Source organism: Cnephaeus nilssonii (assembly GCF_951640355.1).
Source record: "Cnephaeus nilssonii genome assembly, chromosome: 11".
Taxonomy (NCBI): Eukaryota; Metazoa; Chordata; class Mammalia; order Chiroptera; family Vespertilionidae; genus Cnephaeus; species Cnephaeus nilssonii.
In genome coordinates, this window is record NC_137082.1 from 4,803,843 (window position 1) to 4,825,689 (window position 21,847).

The following is a 21,847-nucleotide window of genomic DNA, read 5'->3' on the forward strand; positions in this document are numbered from 1 at the left end:
TAGCTACCATCAACAAATCAACAAATGACAAGTGCTGGTGAGGATGTGGAGAAAAGGGAACCCTAGTACACTGCTGGTGGGAATGCAGACTGGTGCAACCATTATGGAAAACAGTGTGGAGTTTCCAAAAAAATTAAATATGGAACTGCTATTTGACCCAGTGATCCCACTTCTAGGAATATAGCCTAAGAATCCTAAAACACTAATCAGAAAGAATGTATGTACCTCTATGCTCACAGCAGCACAATTTCCAATAGCTAAGATCTGGAAACAGCTGTGGTACATTTATACCACGGAATACTATGCAGCAGTAAAAAAGAAGAATCTCTTACCCTTTGAGACAGCATGGAGGGACCTGGAGAGTATCATGCTGAGTGAAATAAGTCAGTCAGAGAAAGACAAGTATCACAGGGTCTCACTCATATGTGAAATCTAAGTAACAAAACTAACTGATGAACAGAGTGGATCCAGAGACATAGAAGCATGGAAAAGAGTGCAGAAACTCAGAGGGAAGGCAGGGGAAGGTGGGTGGCTGGGAGGTAATCAACCAAGGACCTTGTATGAATACTAGAGGCCCAGTGCACGGATTCGTACACCCATGGGGCCCCTCGCCCTGGCCTGTGGGGATCAGGCCAAAACCGGCTCTCCGACATCTCCCAAGGGGTCCCAGGCTGTGAGAGGGCACAGGCCAGGCCAAGGGACCCCACCAGTGCATGATCGGGGCTGGGTAGGGACCACAGGAGGGCTCCAGGGCGTGTCCGGCCCATCTGGCTGGACCCCAGCAGCAGACTAACCTACCAGTCAGAGTGTCTGCCCCCTGGTGGTCAGTGCGCGTCATAGCGACTGGTCGAACAGTAACAATTGGACACTTGGCATATTAGGTTTTTATTATATAGGATATGTAATACCCATGGACGCCAACAATGGGGCAGTGAAGGCCTAGGGCGGGGGAAGGGGAGTGAGGTGGGCTGAAGGGGGTTTGTTGCGGGGGAAAGGTGACGTGTAATACTTCCAACAATGAAGAATAATATTTTTAAAAAGACATTTCAAAATATAAAAATAGATAAAAAGAAAATAAAAGAAGTTATGTGAGATTCCTAAAATGGGGTCCCCTATGCAGAGACAAGCAGGTGAGCTCAGAGAGAGGTCTGGCCTCTCCTTCCCAGGCTAGTGGGATGCCCCAGAGAGGAGGCCCTGTGGGGTGTTGAAGTCTCGGGCTTGAGTCGTGCAGGTCGCTTCTCTCTGGATCACTCTGTGGCCAGACTCGGACTCTCCACTTTGTAAGGCTGCTTGGGCCACCAATGAAATGTGAGAATGTGTGCACCAGGAGGCTTCCGAAATGCTTCCATTCCCCTCCCCGCCACCTTCCACCTTGGCCCTGGCTGTTTCTCACCTGGAAAACGTATGAATATTTCTCCTAACTGACCCTGCTATGTAGTTCCAGCTCTTGGGGTCTAAGAAAGCCTTCATATTTAATATATAATTGGTGCCCAATAAGCTAACTGAATCCACTTAAAAGCAACACCAAAACTTCACAGTAAACAATTTTTAAAAATTGTGGCTGACACTTCATCCAGAAAAATGAAATATAAAATGATGATAAGTTTATTTACACACACATATACATATGTATACACTGAGTGGCCAGATTATTATGATCTCTGAACGCATAATAATCTGGCCACTCAGGGTATATCCTATATAATAAAAGGCTAATATGCAAATTGCCCCCTTGACCAGGAGTTCGACCAGCAGGCAGGCCGACCAACCGCCTATGTCCCCTCCCCCTGGCCAGGCTGGCCGGACCCCACCCATGCACAAATTCATGCACCGGGCCTCTAATACACACACACACACACACACACACACACACACACTGAGTGGCCAGTGAGGATTTTGTTTTGATGACTCTTGCTTCCCTATGTGGCCCACATTACAGCAAAGACTCAAAAACTGACGAGTTAGGTAAGTAGCCCCCCATCCCTCTAACACAGAAGTTGGTATGGCCTGAATGTGTTCCCCCAAAATTCATATGTCAAAACCCTAATGCCCAAGGTGATGGTAGGAGGAGGCGGGCCCTTTGAAAAGCTCTTAAGTCATGAGGGTGGAGTCCTCATGCGTGGGATTAGTGTCCTATAAAAGAGGCCCCAGCCCTAGTCGGTTGGGCTCAGTAGATAGAGCATCCTCCCTCAGACTGAAGGGTCCCAGGTTCGATTCTGGTCAAGGGCATCTATTTTGGTTGCATGCTGATCCCCACCCCCAGTTGGGGCACATAGAGGAGGCAATCAATTGATGTGTCTCCCTCATGTCGATGTTTCCCTCTCTCTGTCTCTTCTCCTTCCTTCTACTCTCTCTAAACATCAATGGAAAATATCCTCAGCTGAAGATTTTAATTAATTGATTAATTAAATCAAAGAGGCCCCAGAGAGCTCCTGGCCCCTTCTACCAGGGGAGGACACGGGCCAGAAATGGACAACCTGACCATGCCGGCTTTCGACTTCCAGCCTCCACAACTGGGAGAAATAAACGTCTGTGGTTTATGAGCCACCCACCCAGTGATGTTTTGTTATCGTCCCCCAATGGACTAAGACAGATCACTTTGTACTTTAAATTGCAGTTGTGGACACACGCACACACAAACTACAATAATAAGGTCTCATAAAAATGCCAACAGAAGCACAGGAGCAGAAAGAAAGCATTGCGCTGGGCTAGGTCAAAGGCATATCTGTGAGGCTCTCAGCGGGAGTGGAGTATTTGCAGTCTCAAGACTCAAGTACTGTAAGACTCTTCAGGGTGAATAAAGGGGCAGTGTGCTCTAAGCAGAGTACATCACGTCCAAAGTTCAAGGGTGTGGGAGTACATGGCCTGTGGAGGGACAGTGAGTAATGGATGCAGCTGTAGGGTCCATTGAGTTGGGGAATGGAAGGACAAAAGATCAAAGCCAGACAGGCGGACTGAACCAGGTGATGACAGCCTGCTAGCTGTAGCCCAAGGTCTCTGCACTGTGACACTATTGACATTGGAGGCCGGGTACTTCTTCGGTGGGGGACTGTCTCTGTCCTGTGCACCATAGGACATCCGGCAGCATCCTGGACCTCTATCCACTGGAGGCCAGTAGCATCCCCTCCCTAGGTGTAACAGCCAAAAGGTCCCCTGGGGGAGATCACTCTGGTGAGAACCGCCGGGGTAGCATAACCTCCTTGAGGTTAGGGCTGGCCTAGAATAGGTTATCATGGCTGTTTGTTGAATGAATGAATGAATGAATGAATGAATGAATGAAGCAAAAACGAAATGATTGGAAAAGAGAAAGAATATGTTATTTTAGTCCAGAAGAAAGACAGAGAGCATTAATGAGAGTACAAGGCATTTTAAGGAGCAGAGGAAGAAAGCTGAAGTTCACAGTGAATTCAGAGATAAAGGTCACTGCTTAGCGGGTCAGAGGAAAAAGTGGGCTTGGAGTTTGAAGGGAATGGATAAGAATACAAAGCATTGCCAAAACCGGTTTGGCTCAGTGGATAGAGCGTCAGCCTGCGGACTCAAGGGTCCCAGGTTCAATTCTGGTCAAGAGCATGTACCTTGGTTGCGGGCACATCCCCAGTAGGGGGTGTGCAAGAGGCAGCTGATCGATGTTTCTAACTCTCTATCCCTCTCTCTTCCTCTCTGTAAAACATCAATAAAATATATTTTATAAGAATCCAAAGCAGCTGGAAAATAGACCCCCAAGTCAGACACACCCTCTACTAGAGTCTAAGAGGTGGTAGGGAGCTTACTGTTTTACTTTCATAGTGTTTACCATATGTCAGGGGGAATACCGATCTTCTGTTGACAGCAGTTATAAGAAGTTTATTTAACGTGTACTGGTAAAGAAAATGACCTGAAAAATAGAGTAATGATGGACCTGATGGTATGAAGATGGAGCAAGTGGTGAAGACAGCGTGTGGATGACTGGAATGGGAAAATAAAAGAAGCCCAGCTGACGTCGGAGCACAAGGCTTCGTTCACTTCTCCTGCAAGGCCTGTGTCTGGGTCACAGGAGCGTGGACCCACCGCCCTGGGTGCTGCCGCTGCCATGTGTCTCCTCACAAGCCCGCTCCTGGCCCCAGCCCTTCAGCCAAAGCGTTCTCTGTGGTCCAGGAGGATGCTCTGCCCACCAACATGCACAAAGGGACTGCAGTCCAGTCACGGGTCTCTCTGTTCTAAACACCGAACCAACCCTCACTGTAAATACCTTGTAGCCATTCCGATTGTGTCTTAGCGCCTCAGCCAGATGCAAAGTCCTTGCAAGTAGGAACCACACCTGCATTCTTCCCTCCCTCCACCCAGGGAAGGGTATGGGAATCTGGCGATCCTGTGTCATCCTAGAGCAAGGGTCATAAGAGCCAGTCACCTACTAAATTCCAAGTTATTGACCTGATAATGACCTGTTGCAGCCAGAATGCTTGAGCACCTAAAAACCATTCATTTTATTCCATTGGGTGATTCTAAATGAGTCATGAGTCTCCAGGAGATAATGTATGTAAAGGTCTTGCTCTCCAATTGCAAGTACCATACAAGGCGATATTATTCCCACCTTGGGGACACACAGAAAAAAATGCATGTGTCCTAGATTCTCATCCTTCCATGCCCCATCCTCATCGCTCCAGATGGGGTAAGTAAAACTGACTTATATAGTATGGGTAGAAGAAGGCAGGTGTCATTTAACTTTCACGAAATCTTGAACTGGGGGGAGGAGTGCAGAATAACATTCTGTAAAGTAAACCGAGGAGGAATCCTGGATGGTGAAAGCTTCATGGAGGGCCAGGAATAACAGGTACAGGCTGTTCTGTGCTGATGTTTTAACAACCAGCAATATTAACTTTACGTCTTAATCAAGGCGGAGGCACTCTCAGCAAGCCTCAAAGCATTACCTCCCCAAGAATTCACTCTAAGTACAGTAGGGGTCTTTTTAAGTCCTGAGTACCACAAATTATACTTAGCAACTAGCCAACCATTTTATTTCCTTCCTGCCTAATGTAATTTTTGTTTTTTCTACATAAAGGACTTCAGCTATTTTTTAAAGATTATTCTCCCTCCTAAATTAACCTGGCTTTTGTTTCTAACAATCAAATGAGCTAAGAAAATGAGTCAATGCTTCTAACTAGCTTCTAAGTAACCAGATGTAAAGATTTTCCTCCACAGCCATCATTTAAAGTGTCAGATTTCTGATGGGGGTACAAGGTTGTGGGCTGCAGGAAGGGGGGGGGGGCGGGGGGGGGGGAGCTTCAGGAGAGGAAGGGCTTATCCTGAAAGTAGGGCCAGGCAGTTTGTCCACTAAACCAGGCTCCTCTGTGGATGAAGCCACGTGCCATTGCCTCCTGCCCCCTCACTTCTTAGTCACTCATTCAATCATGCAACAAAAATTATTATGTAGGTACATTATTATGTAAGGGATCATTGAACAAGTCTGACAGGAGCCTCACCCTTCAGGCCCTACAGTCTAATGGAAGTTGAACAGGTAAACCAGATTGTTTCAGTAATTAATTTATTCCACAAATAATTATTGATTATTTTGTTTTTCAATAAGTCATCATTGAGCCTTTACTATAGGCAAGGTACTGAGAATCAGTGTTAAGCAAGACAGGCAGGATCCTTGCCCTCAAGGGCTTCGGTTGAGTGGCAGTTAAACAAAGAGATGACCTCTGAGAGGGACGAGTGCCCCCTAAGAGCAATACAGCAGGCGTTGTGATGGGGGCCCAGGGGTGGGGTCTGCTGGGGGAGGGTGAGAAGGAAGGCCTCTCCGCAGGGTGACTTCCGAGCTAAGGCCATCCTCCAACCCGGGGCCGTGAAGCTTCCCCATCGGTTCCACCGAGCACCCATGCTTCCTATCTGAAGCCTTCATTCACACATTAATCATATTGTCCGTTAGCTTCTCCTGTCCCTTTGTCTTCCTTCCATCCAAGGTCATAATCTCTGGGAGGGCGGTGGGAAAGCAGAGTTGACTGGTAGGTTGACTGGGTGAGTCTGGAGCCCCAATGGCTTGGGCTGAGACGGGAGGTGGGAGGAATTGTCTAACGGGCGCCAAGAACATTTACTCAAGTGAACACGACAGGCCTGTCCGCGACCTCCGGCTGACGGCAGCTGTCAACAGGCCTCGCGACGCCAGGTGATCGCGGATGGGGCGGGAATAAGCCGGCCCCGCGGGCGGGGCGGGTGAGCCCGGGAGCCCGCTGGGCCTGACCCAACTCTGCCCAGAGGTCAGCGCTCCCCGCGACGCCCTCGAGGGGGCGGGCCGCCGGCCGCGCCTGCGCAGCACAGCAGCCTCGCGGCGGCTCCAGGCGCTGCCCCCGAACTGCGCCGACGCGAGCGCCCGGCGCTAAGGGGCGGGGTTTGGTTGCGCCGCGCGCGAGGCTGGGGCGAAACCCGGGCCGGGATAGGGCGTGGGGCTCCGCGTCGGGACGTCCTGGCGTCGGGCCCGACGGCGCGTGCGCGCTGCGCGGCCGGCGAGGAGGCGAGGGGGCAGGGCGGGGGCCTGTGTGGCCTCTTTGCCTCTTTGCGCCGGCGGGACACCGCGCAGGCCACCGCCACCATGAAGATTTGGACTTCGGAGCACGTCTTCGAGTAAGTTTGGGGCGTGGGACGGGCCGGTGGGGGACGCGGGGCAACTGTGGAGTGGGGGGGGGGGGCGGGGGGGGGAGGAAAGGTTGGGCCCGAAGTGGTGGCGAGGTCGAGGCGCCCTCAGGAAGCTTCCCGGCGTCGGGCCGAGTTGGGGAGCTGGACCTGAGCCCCACGGGGTTCTGGGGGCGCCCGCGCAACCCCGCTCCCGGGAATGGGCCCCCAGGACCTCCAGGCCCAGCCGCCGCCCCGCCGGGAGGGGGCCAGAGGCGCCGCACCTGCGGCCGGCCCCCGGGTGGCGGGAGCGTCGCCGAACACGAGTTCCTGGACGACACTCGGGCGAGCAGCCCCCAGTTTGTCCCCCTGGCTTCCAAAGCCCGGGCCGCGGCCCGGGGACCCCGAGGGCGTGTGGGCTGGGTCGAGAGTCCCGGGCGGCCCCGCCACCGTTTGGGTGGAGTCTCACGTCGGAATGTGACTGGACGAGCGCCGGCGACCTGGAGGCGAAACTTCCGGCAGCTCGTGGCCTGGAGGAGCTGCCTGGGTCGGAGTCCGAGGTGCCGCGCTGCGTCCTGCGAGCCTGTGACCTCGGTCCCCTTCCGTCGGGGACGCCAAGGGCGAGGGGTCGACGGGGCCGCCCGTGCCCGCAGGTGCGGGATGCCTCGGAGGCCGCGCTCAGTGACGGCTGTGGGTTCGCCGACATGTTCCGTCGCGGAAGGGAATGGGCCGTAAGCCCATGGGTGCTGGGGATTAAATTTCCTTCTGGGTCTCTGACTCCACGGACGAGAGAACCACACGTGCAATGAGTCGGCCTGTCGTTGCCTGTGTGCCCCTCGGTCCGCCCAGCACGCCGGTGAACCCCCTTCCGAGCTGCCCGCTGGATTCCACGATCTTGCGCGAGGAGCCACATTGTTTTAGCTTTCATAGCTCTACAGTATGTTTTAGTTTGATTAACAGTATTTCAAAGGGCCGTTTTAAAAAAAGTTGTAAACTACTTACCTACTCAAGAGTCCGCTGGGTCCTGGAAAGCGTGGAGTGTTAGAATCACAGGGAAGATTTCTTTTCTTACTAGTTTGTTATCGTTCTGGGGGCAAAGACCCTGAGTTTGTAGTCTTTCTGACAGTCTTCCACCAGGACACATTCTTCACTGCTCCGTTTCAGCCCTGGGGACCAGGGGTGGTTTCTTCCTTGTGATCCTCTTCCAGGTTTAAATGCTTCCATTGTTGGGACTGTGCCTCCTTAGAATATTCTTCTCTGTCTTCCCTAACACTCTGTTCCCTGGCTTGTCCCCAGCCCCTCTCTGCCCCTTTTTCTTTAATGTTTCCAACGTTCCCGTTCGGTATAAGTATTCAATGAGATTCGGTTGTTGGCCTTGTCTAGCATTTTATCAGTGATTCTTAATCTTTTTTTTCTTTTCTTTTTGCCACAGACTTCTCTGAGATTTGAGGAAAGCTCTGGGGCTCTCCTCCCAGAAGATAGACATGTTCAAGTAAAAGCTGTACATGTCCTGGGAGAAGAAGTCCTGATCCTGACTCTATCCAGATACTCAGGGCTTTTCCATCAAGGTCCCAGCTGATTTGTACACACTTAGGGCACCAAAATCTGTACCTTGGGCTTCAGCTGGTCTTGAACTTCCATCCTTATTTTCAGGACCTACCAGACATCTCTACTCACCTGTCCCACAGGCTCTTCAAACTCAGCGTACCTGAAATTAAAGTCATTATCTCCCAAAAATCTTAGACCACTTCCCTACGTATCCAACTTAAGGATGATCCAATCTAACAACAATGTCTAAGCCATCACTCTGTGTCCTACCCATCTTTGGTTTCCCACACTTCCTTCTGAGGCCTAGCATGTAGTTGGCATCCAGTTGTGAAGTCATTCATTGACTCCTTCAACAGCTATGAATGCCCACAATGTACCTACCAGGCACTGTTCTTGGTATTGGCAGAATTTGTTGTTTCAGTGGAGTTGCAGTGTCTCCCACCTCATTTTATAGGTGAAGAAATTGACAGGTCAGTACGTCACCACCAAGTTCTCCATACTGCCCTTTGGTGCTACGAATATCTTCCAGTGTGAGATCTTATCACATAATTACACCAAGACAGTTAAAATTAATTGCAGGAAGACTGTGCATCATAATAGGCCTCCTTTGTAATGTTTGAGATAGTTCTATTTCATAAAGCAGTCTTAGTTCAAGCAAGTCAACATGGGTGTTTTCAAGTTGGCTCAGAGAGGAGAGAAGGACTAAATTACAAATACTGTATAACCACCCCAAAGCCATGCAATTATTCTTTTTTTTTTTTTTTTTTTTTGTGGGGATGAGGGAAAGAGTTAAGTGCAAGGAAACTAGCTGATCATGGTATGGGACTAGATGGAGCCAGGGAAAGGGTTTGTCCAATTTGCATTTTAGATAGTTGCCTTGGTAACAATCAGTGCTTGTCCTGTATCACTCCTATTTGTGAGGGCTATTTAGATTAATAAAATAGCTCCACTTATATAACTGCATTGATTGCTGAGTAAGCCTGATATTAAAAATAGAATGAGGTTCATTTATTTAATATGGTAGCAAAAATTAAAACATCCTATATAATGAATGACTGGTTGCGGCGGGGGGGTGGGGGGGAGGCACAAGCGGGGCGGCGCCAGGGCAGATGCCAGTGGCCAGAGGGAGGGGATGGTGATTGCAGGACAGTGGCAACCAGGCAATGGGGGGCAGGGCCAGGCGGCGCCATCCCCTGATCAGCCCACCTGTTGCCTCCCTCAGAGGGAGGCCCGACTTCGGTTTAGGCCTGCTCCCCATCAGTCGGACATCCCCCAAGGGCTCCCGGACTGTGAAAGGGCACAGGCCGGGCAAGAGGACCCCCCCCCCCCCCCCGAGTGCACGAATTGTTGTGCACCAGGCCTCTGGTTACAAAGAATATCACTGGTTGTCCAGGATTTTGAGATTTTCCTTCTGTCGATGTCAAGTAGTTGTCAGACTTGGTTCTCTGAAAGTTACGTCGCCTATCATATTCAGTGTAGTTAATGAGGGCTCCTTTGAAAAGGATGTCTTTTTACAGCCTCCTGTTCACATAAGTTGTAGAGTGAACGAATGTACATCACGTTTGAATCACCAGGCACATGTGCTTTCTCAAGAGATAAAGATGCTGCAAGTTCCATTTCCATCCTAGAAGATAAGCAAATCTTATTATTTTAAGAAATAGCATATTAGGAGCATCTTAAAAACATTTTATTATCTTTTCAAAATGAATCAGAATCACTCCTTGGAGCAAAGCAATGGATCAAGATTAACTGGAGGGGGTCAGTGTTATTTATTACCTTAATGTAGAGGAAAATACATTTTTAATATGGTATTTAATCAGTAATGTTTTGAATCTTTGTAATCACTGTAAGAATTTACAGGACAAATAAGGTCTTTACTCTCGTTACTTTATAGCTTCATGTAATTGAGGTCAGACGAAAAGATAAATAGTATAATTTTTGCTGCTTGATTCTGTAGAATATAATTGTTATGAATTTGGTTCTTAGAAACACAATTTACATGTGAAAGTAGACATGGGTAAATAGGAAAGATTATTTAAGAACCTGTACTGTGAGGCTCCGTAGGCTATTTTAATCTTTATAGAAATTAATTGTACCATATAACCTGTGCTGAAAAAAAAGACTAAAATGTATATTTTTACAATTTAGTTTGAGCCCCTAAAACCATCTTTTGAGAAAATTTTCCCTAGGTAAATTAAACTTCAATTGCAAAGAATAATTTGATGGGTTATAAAATGCTTAATTTAAAGGTATATTTTTAAATGTTTGATTGTGCTTTATGTTGCAGCCACCCATGGGAAACTGTTACAACAGCCGCAATGCAAAAATATCCAAACCCTATGAACCCAAGCGTGGTTGGAGTTGATGTATTGGACAGACATGTAGATCCTTCTGGAAAGTTGCATAGCCATAGACTGCTCAGCACAGAGTGGGGACTGCCTTCCATTGTGAAATCAGTAAGTGTGTCTTTATTCCTGCAGAAATGTGACTGCTGGGGAGAAGTGTTCCAAACCACATTATAATTTCAAATAGGCTGTGGGAGCAGATTCTGAATGTCATTTTTTCATCAGTTCAAATTGTATTATAATAAACTTGAGTTATGAGTGTATAATGAATTGGAAATATTATTACAGTCTTCATGAAGGCACCTGGTAAAACTTTCTGAAGGAAGCCAGCTAGTGCTCTGTAGTTTAAAATGAGGTATATCCTACTTTTCCTGCTTTTGCCAGCAACTTGAGACCAACAGTAAGATTTGGAAGTAATGGTTTGGTGGGGGTTGTTAGCTGACAGTTGTGTGGTCAGTGGTGGTTCATGCACATAAAGAGAACAGCGTTTTCTTGGACTTCTTGTTGCTGCATTGTTCCAAGATCTGGGCCTCCTCTCCATACATTTCAAAATGTAGTTCTATTCAGTTTCAAGCAAGCAGGCTTTAGTGATTCGATTTAACCAGCAAGAAACTGGAATGCCAGTTTATAGTGTGGGAAACTCTGGTATGATAAGTGGACCCAGTTTTCAGTAGAAGTTCCCTTTCTAGAAGGCAGGTCCACCCAGAAAACAAAAGTACAACATTTTCAACAGGAAGGCACTGATTGCTTCCTTTGTACAAACCACTGCATTAGGTAATGGGGGCCCAGAAATGAGTGCGATTGGGTGATTGGCTTGGGGTCAAGGCACGGGGAGTGACACTCACTGGGTGTGAAGTCCTCCTTCATGACATGGCTGTTTCCTGTCTGGAGAAAAGAGGCCATTGCACCCTCTCCTTTGGATGGCTCTAGCAAAGTGCTGACTGGTAGTCTGAGCTCTCCTTTTTCCAGATGCCATGTTTCCCAGACCCTCTGACTCCCATGTTCCAGCCCCCTGCTCCTTTGTCATTGGCAGGTCCAGCATCCTTCCTCCCTGCAGTACGTTCAGTGGGCTGCTTGCTCGTTGCCTCTGGGGAGGGTGTGGTGTGGAGTCTCATCCTATCCATGGGGTTGAATTCCTGGTATCTCAGATGGGCCTCCTTTCTGACCTTTGTCTGATGCCTCATGGATTTTGTTTTGTTTTTTACGAAACAGATTTTTGGCTCAAGACATTAACACATTTTACTTTCAAATAAAATATTGATACAATCCTTCCTCCTCTGATTACTAATTGTGGATGTTTTATTTAGCTGATTGGTGCGGCAAGAACCAAAACATATGTGCAAGAACATTCTGTAGTTGATCCTGTAGAGAAAACAATGGAACTTAAATCCACTAATGTAAGTTTTGGCTTCCTTTTGTTTTATTTTAAACTATTTGGCCTAAGTTTTTGTCACTCTTAGTGTTGAAGAGATGAATCTAGCTCTGTGGGCGTTTAGGCAGTCAGCACTCACATGCTCTGCTGCCTTTGCCTTTTTGCAGCTTAGCCTCACCACTCAATCAGCCTACTTAGCATTTCTAGGGGCTAGCACTCAATAAAATGATTTGGGATTCTGTGTGTGTTAGTACTCTTACAATGCTTTTGTCACATTTATTATTTTTAATAAAAAGTAAGAATGAATGTGAAATTTAAATTCTGTCTACACAGTAATATCAAAGTGGTTTATTTGTTCTTGTTCTGTATACTTAGCAAGATTTGGGTTTGTGAATTAATTTTGGAAATGTTTTTAATCCTGGTTTCCAACATGAACTGAATTTATTTTTTTTTAATTTCTATAGATTTCATTTACAAATATGGTTTCAGTAGATGAGAGACTTATATATAAACCACATCCTCAGGACCCAGAAAGGTAAGTAAAAAAATGTTTTAACTAACTTATTTTACAGGTGTTTTAATTCTTTTTCCCAGTTTTTTTTTTAAATGAAAGATCATTCTGAAACTGTGTGAATTTGTTTTGTTCCAGAACTGTTTTGACTCAGGAGGCCATCATCACTGTGAAAGGAGTCAGCCTCAGTAGTTACCTGGAAGGGCTGATGGCGAGCACGATATCTTCAAATGCTAGTAAAGTACGTGAGGCTGCCCCCTGGTTGCTGTTATTCCTGGGTTTTGTTTTTGGAAGAGCTTAGCAGTGAGCATGTGTTTTCCTCACAAGCCGATTTTCAGCCATGATACAATGAAAATCCATGTGAGCTCTACTTGCACAGGCTCTGGGGCCCAGCACAGCTGGGTGTCAGGCCCAAGCTCTAACTCTTAGCAGCCTTGCACAGTTAAGTTAACCTTTCTGTGCCTTAGTTTACCATCTATGAGTGGAGGTTAACTGCCCATCTCACAGGGATAGGCAATGAAGAGTCAGTGAGATAACATGGAAAGTGTGTGACCCAGGGCCCAGCATGTGGGAAATACTTGATTACATGTCACCATGTGTCATTTAAAGCACCAATTCTCAACCTTTTTTCATTTATCATTTCCCCCATCCCAGATCAATTTTAGACTTTTTTTTTTATCACCCTACCCTGTGTAGTTAATTGATAGATAATACTTTATACATAAAAAGGTGGATTTTTTTCCACCAGCCCAGCTAATTTTTGCCCCATTGAGAACACATGATTTAAACAAAGTTTAGAGAAAAGGATGCTTAGTACACCGTTCTATAACACTTAATGTAATCATTCAGCAGTGAGAAGATATTCATAGATAGACGCTCGCTTTGTTCCAGACAGAATACTAGGCTAGACTGGGGATACATCTGGAAATAAAAAAAGTGTGGTCCCTGCCCTTGTGGAACTGAGAAAGGCAACATTCATTGCACAGCGTATCATTAGAAAAGGAAAAGTGCAGGAAGGTATAAGAGTGTTTAATGTGTATTCAGTGAGTGATGGTGGTAGCTGCATGAGGGGTGTGATGGTTGTGAGGGACGTGCAGGGAGCACTTCAGACAGGAGCTGAGTGTGCCAGGAGAAAATGGTGGAGGAAGTCAGGGACCAGATCTCTCAGGATTTTGGTTTAAATCTTTGGTTTTAGCACTTACATAGGATTTTGGTTTAAAATACAAACATAAAAAGAAAAGGGGGGTTGGCTTCACTCCCAAAAAGGTCACTACTCTAATCATGAAATAAGTAAAATATCACTGTCACTTGATTATAGATTCTTTGGAGGACATCTTTTGCATACAAAATAAAAGTCAGTTTATAGAGCAAGTCAGTTGCTCAAGGCATTTATTTGGTAAATAACATCAGGAAGAAGCAGCAAGGACAAAAATGATCTCTTCTGGTGTGGTTTAGTTAGACTTGTAATGCCCCTGCTACTTCCCTTGTGTTCCATTTATTTGATAGATGCCTTTGCTCTCACTCGGTAACAATAAATGTATTGGATTTTTTTTAAGGGCCGAGAAGCAATGGAATGGGTAATCCATAAATTAAATGCTGAGATTGAAGAATTGACGGCTTCAGCAAGAGGAAGCATAAGGACGCCAATGGCAGCAGCAGCATTTGTAGAGAAATGATGAAAGTTGGTGTACAACACCCAGTCCCCCAGATCTCTACTAGCTGGCATTATATTTATTGTTATTTAAAAAATACATTAAAAAAACTATTTTAGGTATAATTTTTTTTTAATAAGCCGAAGAAAGGGTATGTGACTTGATCAAAACAAGGAGGTACGGTGTTTCTAAATAAAAGGGAGCATCTGAAATTATTAGTGTTGTTTGAAATGACTCTGGTTTTGAAGATTCCATAGTTATGTGAGAATTTAACAATTTTTGAAAGGTACTTAGAAATTGGTGTTAGAATATTTAGTCTCCTTTCGGTTGAATTTTAAAGCTTTTCATGCATTGGAACTCTACCTGGCTTTGGACCAACCCTAGGACAAAGCAGAGCCACCTCCAAATAGACACAATTGCTCTGGTGGGAAACTTCAAGAGGGAACTCACTTTCAAAGGAGAAATTGTATAGTTTTAAAAGATATAAATTTGTATAAAATAACGTACTCTGCTTGCTATAAATCACCATTAAAAACCACAGTGTTTTAATTTGGTACTTAAATGACATTTTTGGAGTTAAAATTATCACTTAAGTAATATATAACTGCATCTTTATTCTATGAAAGAGTACTGTATTGATATGCCAAAGTTTTGTTACTTAGTGAAGATATTACCTTCCGTGGATTTGTACTTTATGACCTATATGCTGTATTGTGGGCCGGTTATGTTAACTGAAAAAAATAAAGTCATTACCGAAATTTTTCAGCACTCTAAACTTAAACAGAAGAGCAGCTGTTCACATCTTTTAGCATTTCACATTTGTCTAACTTGTAAGATTGCCACGTGTCAGAATCATGGTATTGTAATTGCTAAAACATGATCTGCCAGGTTATTTGAATATAATTACTTTTTGAAGTAATTGTGACCACAGAACATCTTTTTTACATGAGGAGCTGTACATCATTTGAAATTGCCCAAATGATGTCTTGATCTGGGGTACAAATCCCAGGTACCTATTGTTTTTAATAATAAGGTGCCACTGACGGGGTGGGAGTAGGAAGGGGGGGAAAGGCATTGGCCTAAAATAACCACTACATGAATTGCTTTGTAACTTTTATTTATGGGGAATCCTCATTTTGGGAGCCAAAGGGCCACTGCACTCAGAAAAACAATCCAGTAAATGTATTTTGTTTCATATTTTGTCGCAGTTAATTATCAACCATTAAAATATCTTTGATACTTGCAACTGTTGCTTATAGAGTATTTTTGTTAAAAGGTGATTAGCTTCTTGCCTTTATTTTACAGTGCTTAATGTGATCAACTTCTAGTCAGGTTTCCTTTAAAAGAAACCAGGTAATATATGTACATAAACCACAGAAATAGTATACCAAACTATTTAAAAATTAGTGTTTTCTACTTAAAATATTGTTTAGCTTAAGACTTCTTGGGGAATTTGTAAAAGCAAGTGAAATTCAATAAGGTTTTTTATTATTTTTGTAACCAGAGATGGTTTTTAAAATTGAAATAACATTTCAGCTAAACAAAACATTGCTAAGTACTGATTTTTTATTAAAAGTTGCCTTGTACGCCCTAGCTGGTTTGGCTCAGTGGATAAGAATGTCGGCCTGTGGAGTGAACAGTCCCATGTTTGATTCTGGTTGGGGGCATATGCCTGGGTTGCCGAATTGATCCCCAGTTGAGGGCATGCAGGAGACAGCCGGTCAAGGATTCTCTTTCATCATTGATGTTTCTATCTTCCCTTCCTCTCTAAAATCAATAATCCTATCTAATAATAGACAAATATGCAAATTGACCGCACCTTTGCTATGCCCACCAGCCAAGCCACGCCCACCAACCAATCAGGATGAATATGCAAATTATCCCAACAAAGATGGTGGCTAATTTGCATATCAAGAGCGTAGAAAGAAGCCAAGAGCTGCAGAAGGGAGCAAAGCTGCAGAGAAGCAAGCAAGCCAGGGGGAGGAGAAGGGAGGAGCGGAGGTGGGGCCGGGGGGTGAAAGAAGTTGAGCAGGCGGGGGGCGGGGGTGGGGAGGGGGGGAGAAGGAAGGAGCGGAGGCGAAAAGCAAGGGGGCTGGCGGGGGACAAGGGAGGAGAGCAGGCAGGGCAGGGTAGAGTGCAGCAGGAAACCCTATTGCAGGATTTTTCCTGCAACGGGAACGCTAGTATATATATATATATATATATATATAAAGTTGCTTTGTATGATTTCTGTAAATTATACTTGTTATGAAAAGATGTAATGAATGCAATAATGATAAAAAGGTTTCTTAAGTTTTATTCTGTTCGATTTTGTTTTAGTGAGAGCTAATGATAAAATTCTCTAAATTTTTATTTTCCTGTGTAATTACTCCTTTCAGTTAAATAGCTGGTAGTTCGTGGCTTTTACCTGTAAAGATAGAGATGCACAGCAAGCAAATACATTTGAGAGGACTACACTGGAAGTGTTCACCGAATAGACTCTTGGATTAGGAACATCTAATCCTATTTAATATTAAAAGTGGATTTTACACTAATGAAGAACCTTTCTTAATAAAAACTTAATGTTTTTTTCTGATTATAATTCTTTAATGTATTTTTAATTTTATATTGTCATTGATTTCAGATGAAGGGAGAGGAAGAGATAGAAACATCAATTATGGGAATCATTGATCAGCTACCTCCTGTATGAGAATCATTGATCAGCTACCCCCACAACCCCTGCATGTGCCCTGACGGAATAGACAGGATCAAACCTGATCCGGGTCCATAGGTCTATGCTCAACCATTGAGTCATACCGGCAGGGCTGGTTATAATTTCTTAAATGTAAAAAGCAAAGTAAATTTTTTCCTCCTAAGAATACACTTAATTGTCACGGCTGTATCCCAGCTCTGCTGGGGATGAGTCTCTATAAACTGGTCGTGCTGAAAAGGGTTTTCCACGTGTCTGGGGCTCTCCCCCTTTTTCAGGCAGCACAGGTTTTCCTAAGACTCCGGGAGATGTCCGGGCTGGCCACTTGTTCCCTGAAACTCGGGTGTTTCCCCCCACCCCCATGGGGTGCGCCCCACACCGGCCACAGCCTCGTATCTCCCATTCCCAAACCACGCGGCCTAGCGTTCCCTCCAGCTCTGCTTGCCAAAGCCGGGGTACTACGGGAGCCCGCGGGGCACAAGCTCATCACCCGCCGAGCCAATCACGAGGCGTAGCCGGCCAGCCTGCCCGGGGATTGGCAGTCACGGCCCGTGCCGCGCGCTCCCATTGGCTCCCGGTGCCGGGGGATTTACGGCGGGACAGCGGAGGCAGTTCGAAAATGCCGGGCGGGGCCCGAGCGGCTGGATTGGCAGGTCCGGAGCTCCGCCCCTTCCGCTTCTCAGGCCTGACCTTCCGGCCGCTGGGTCGCGCGCTGAGCCGACATTGAGGCGTCCTCACGATTCGGTCAGACCATACCCCCTCTCGCGGCATCATGGTGGCCTACTGGCGACAGGCTGGACTCAGGTGGGCCCGGGTCTCGGGAGGGGAGCGCGGGGCGGCCGGGGTCAGAGGTCACGCGGGCGCGTGGGGGTCGGGAGGCGAGCGCGCCCAAGATGGCGGCATTCCGGGGCTTAGGGGCGGGCCGGGAGCTGCTGGAAGCGGGCGCAGCCTCGTGGGGGCCGCGCGCGCTACCACCTGCGCGCCTGCCTGGGGTGCAGCCCCGCACCTGGCGCGACGCTCTCCCCTCCCCCCAACCCTACCCCCCCAGAGACAGCGGCTCTCAGCGCAGGCCCTTTGCCCTTCTCAGGACACTCCGTTGTCAAAGTGACATAAAACTTGGGAGCTGGAAGAATGGGGGACAGTCCTCTGGATGTGACCACTGTTAGCCTTTTCTGGATCAAATTGGGGCCCTTTACAATGGTGCACAGTTTTTATTTTTATTTTAAGTTAACTCCGTTGCTCTTACCTGCAGAGAGCCCTGCGCACAGGTGGTGGTGGCTCATGGACGCCCCAATACGGAACCCATTTGAGGACAGAGCATCTGTGTAACGGGAAAGACCCCCGTCTAGGTTACTGTGTTCCCTGTCACACCTGATTGCTCTGGCTGTCACCCAGTCAGTGCAGCACCTTGCCCCCAGTGATACACCTCTCACCTGCCCAGATAAAGTAGCACCTTCTAGTGGCTCCTGTGGGTAGAGGCCTGTGAGACACCTGAGCAGCCCAAGGGGTCCTGACTCGGGAGGTCACGCAGAGTTTTGCAGAATTGGGAGGAGGATAGTTCCAGGAATGGGTACCGTTTATTAAGCACCTACTATGTGCTGGAAGGGGTGATTCATGCTTTTCAAGCATTGTCTCTCCTCCTCCCACCCACAGGTGGGGCGAGTGTAATTACCCGTCTGTTTTATTCTATTGTTTCTCTGGGTGAATAAAGGAGCTGAAAGATTGAACAGCCTGAAGGTCACCCAATTAGTAAGAGTGGAAGCAGGCATTGGAACGCCTACCTCTTGGCCAAAAAAAAACACCCTAATCTGAAAACATGAGAAAATAGACAGCATCACTCTCCCCTCACCCCCTTCCTGTTTTCAAAAAGTGTACAAAGTGAGCTGACATCTTGAAAATAAGATGTTGATGGGCGTCCATCTACCAAACAGGAAGCAGGCTGTTAGATATTTTGCTAGAATTGATGATATTCTCAAAGGACTGTTGCAGTTTAATTTGGAAACGTTGATTGGGAAGTATGTTTAATGGCAGAATTGTGAAACAGGATCCAATATTCTCGGGAAAACCTTTAAATAATCAGAGGGAGAACTTTTAATTCAAAATAGTTTTTTTTTCTCTTTTAATTATACATATTTTACCTTGTCAGAATAATATAAAAAGTTTCAAGTAGAGAAATTGTGGGGAATCCCTCATGTTATAGACTCCATTAGCATTTTGGTCTGTTTCCTGTGCTGTGGGATTTTAAAGAATACATGCATCTTTTATTTATTTATTTTTTAATATATTTTTATTGATTTCAGGGAGGAAGAGAGAGATAGAAACATCAGTGATGAGAGATAATCATTGATCAGCTGTCTCCTGCACGCCCCACATTGGGGATCGAGCCCACAACCCGGGCATGTGCCCTGACCAGGAATCGAACCATGACCTCCTGGTTCATAGGTCGAGCTCAACCACTGAGCCACACCAGCCAGGCTATGCATCTTTTATTTTAAATTAATATGTATTAAAGAGGAGGAAACAATGTAAAGTAGAAAAACTAAAGCCCACCCATCCTAACACCATTAAGATCTGGTACATTTCTTCCTAGTCTTCTTTTTCTTTGTATGGATTCCTGTTGGCATTGTCATTTCTAAATCCAGTTCTATAATAATGTACCCTCAAACCAAAATTAAAAATATAGGAAGAAAAAACCAGTTACACACCAATCTGGCTGGATCCTTGATAATTAACTCTATATTGTCTCTCATTTTCCCCCAGCTACATCCGCTACTCCCAGATCTGTGCAAAAGCAGTGAGGGATGCACTGAAAACTGAATTCAAAGCAGGCGCCGAGAAGTCTTCCGGCAGCAGTGTCAAAATTGTGAAAGTGAAGAAGGAATAATGTGTAAGTTCTGATTGAGTTAGAAGAGTTGCAGCTTAAATTTTGAGAGTACTTAAAAAAAGTAATTTTACTTTTGAACTTGTCTCATTTTTGGTCAGTTAGTCCATGTAGAAGTTAGTGGGATAATAATTTAAAGCATACAGGTTATACAAGTCCCTTGGCAAAATCAAAGAATGTTGTTTGGGGCCCTGACAAGCAGAAGTAATTGGCACATTGATTTTCAGGTCATTTAGCGGTGCTTAGGTAGAGATCCATCTCATTTAATTAAAATTGTTTCATTTGCACAAAGTCAAATAATCTGGAGGATAAACTCCCCATTTTTGTAATTGCTGTTGGCGTTACATAAGAGTTCAGGAGCTTGAAAAATTATAGTTCTTTGTGTTTTTGTTTCCCCCACACCTGCTAACGTTCTCACAAATCGCTACCTAATGAAGGGCTGCAAGTACAGGCAAGGGTCCTGCCATTTATCAGGCAGTAGAATCTGCAAGACCCTCGGTGAGCCCAGCTTTGCCAAGTGCACTCTGCTCTCAGAGGGTTTGGCCATTTCACTGCTCCAAAGACGTTGGCAATGCTAAGCTCCATTCTGCACAGCACAAGACAATTTTGTACATTTGATCAGTCAGACTTTTGTGCTCTGAACTTCTAAAGTGATTTCCTCTATAAACCACTTTTTTGAACATTGTTATTTCAAAGATAAGTGAAGTAAATTACCAGAGAGATGTTTTCCAGATTTCGTTTTCTTGTTTTGCTTTTTAAAAAGCTTCCGACCCACAGTAGCAGGGAAATGTGATAAATATTAATCCTTTGGCAGCTTGTGGTTATGAGCAATTTTACTTATTGGAACTGTCTTCCCTAAGCGCTTCTCATTTTCATTTTGAATTAGTAAATATTTTATTACCAGTCTAGGGATACAGTGTTTTGAATTTAGTCCTTTTTCTAGGGGCTCTCTGTATAATCTCATAATTCTGAGTGATGAGACCAGGTTTTATGTGGGGTTGTTTTGTTTTTAACAGGAGCTAACTTACAGAATCACAGCCCTGCTCTGCAGCATAGTCTAGCCAAACCCCGCATCTCACTCCCATGACCTTGTGATATCCTTGGGTCAGGAAGCGGTGTCCAGGTCCGTAAACAAAACGTTGGCCACTCTCCACATGTCCTGCAGGGGATTCGCCCCACCCCATCAGCAGAGGGGGGTTTCAGTGTCTTTTAAAGGCAAAGTAGTTTCTTTATTGCTAGGCAAGTGTTTGGTTTTACTTAGGGCAGTAAGAGCCTGTTCAGCTCAGGCCCTGCCGAGAGCCAAGGCTCCTCACCAACCGAGTGAATTGAAGCCACAGTTACGTCATATAATTCACTGTAAGGAGGTTATTTCCCCCATTCATGTCGGGTTTTCGAGAAAACACAGAGGACTAGCAACTTCTGCCTTTTCTTTTCCCCCTAGACCCTGCCTAAAGCTGGAAGTGCTGCATTTCCAAGGTGAAGATGTGTGGGCACAGGTTATGGCAGATGGAAAACGATCTCACTTCATGGGGAAATAATACTGTCTTACGGGTGGATTGGCAGTGCCAATAAACTGACACATGCTTCCCTCAGGCTGCTGTTCTGGTTTCTGTCGGACTTGTTCTTTTTCTCTATGGGAACTGTCTGCACAACTGCTGGGCCGGGACCCTGGGAACTGAGGTGTCTCAAGTAGGGGAAGCAGCTTCAATATCCAGTGACCAAAGAGATACAGGAAACGGTTTGAAAACGTCTCAAAATAGAAAGTACTCTTTTTCATGACATTAACTGACAATGTCATTAAGGCCCTGGCTGCCCCTTATCTCTGAATCGTGGCGGTCATGTCAGAGCCGTGGTGGGTCATTCCCCAGCGTCCCGCTTGGTGCAGGCAGGGTCTATAGGTACTGTGCTGCTTGGCCAGTAGCTTAAATGAAAATAATTACTAAAGTCCTCGATTAGAAGAAAAATATTAAATTTTAGTATTTATTTTTTCTCTTGTGCACTTAAAACCTGGTCTGATGAATGAATCTTTACATTCTGGGAATATTGCTCATAGGAAATGAGGCACAGCCTCACTCACCAGCTTATGGAGCTAATGGCCAAGCTGAAATTAAAATCCAAGGCTCCTAACTGCAGTCTCGGGGTGATGATTACAACAGTTAGATGGTGTTTGCGAGGTGACTCATTTAGTCATTAAATATTTATGGTTGAAGAATTATTGCAAATGTTTTGTTTTTATATTTCTTTGAAACTTGGAAGCAATTGGC

At 45.7% G+C, this 21,847-nt stretch overlaps 2 protein-coding genes across 2 annotated transcripts; both read left to right on the plus strand.

The window, feature by feature from the left end:
* Positions 1–6,418: 6,418 nt before the first annotated feature.
* PRELID3B (PRELI domain containing 3B) lies at positions 6,419–15,937 on the plus strand. The gene is made up of 6 exons (XM_079783885.1): positions 6,419–6,597; positions 10,421–10,589; positions 11,786–11,875; positions 12,315–12,385; positions 12,500–12,602; positions 13,918–15,937. The coding sequence occupies exons 1-6, from the start codon at positions 6,566–6,568 to the stop codon at positions 14,035–14,037; spliced, it is 585 nt and encodes a 194-aa protein (XP_079640011.1). The 5' UTR covers positions 6,419–6,565; the 3' UTR covers positions 14,038–15,937.
* Positions 15,938–17,365: 1,428 nt separating this feature from the next.
* ATP5F1E (ATP synthase F1 subunit epsilon) lies at positions 17,366–21,176 on the plus strand. The gene is made up of 3 exons (XM_079785288.1): positions 17,366–17,506; positions 19,463–19,589; positions 21,025–21,176. The coding sequence occupies exons 1-2, from the start codon at positions 17,475–17,477 to the stop codon at positions 19,584–19,586; spliced, it is 156 nt and encodes a 51-aa protein (XP_079641414.1). The 5' UTR covers positions 17,366–17,474; the 3' UTR covers positions 19,587–19,589; positions 21,025–21,176.
* Positions 21,177–21,847: the final 671 nt, after the last annotated feature.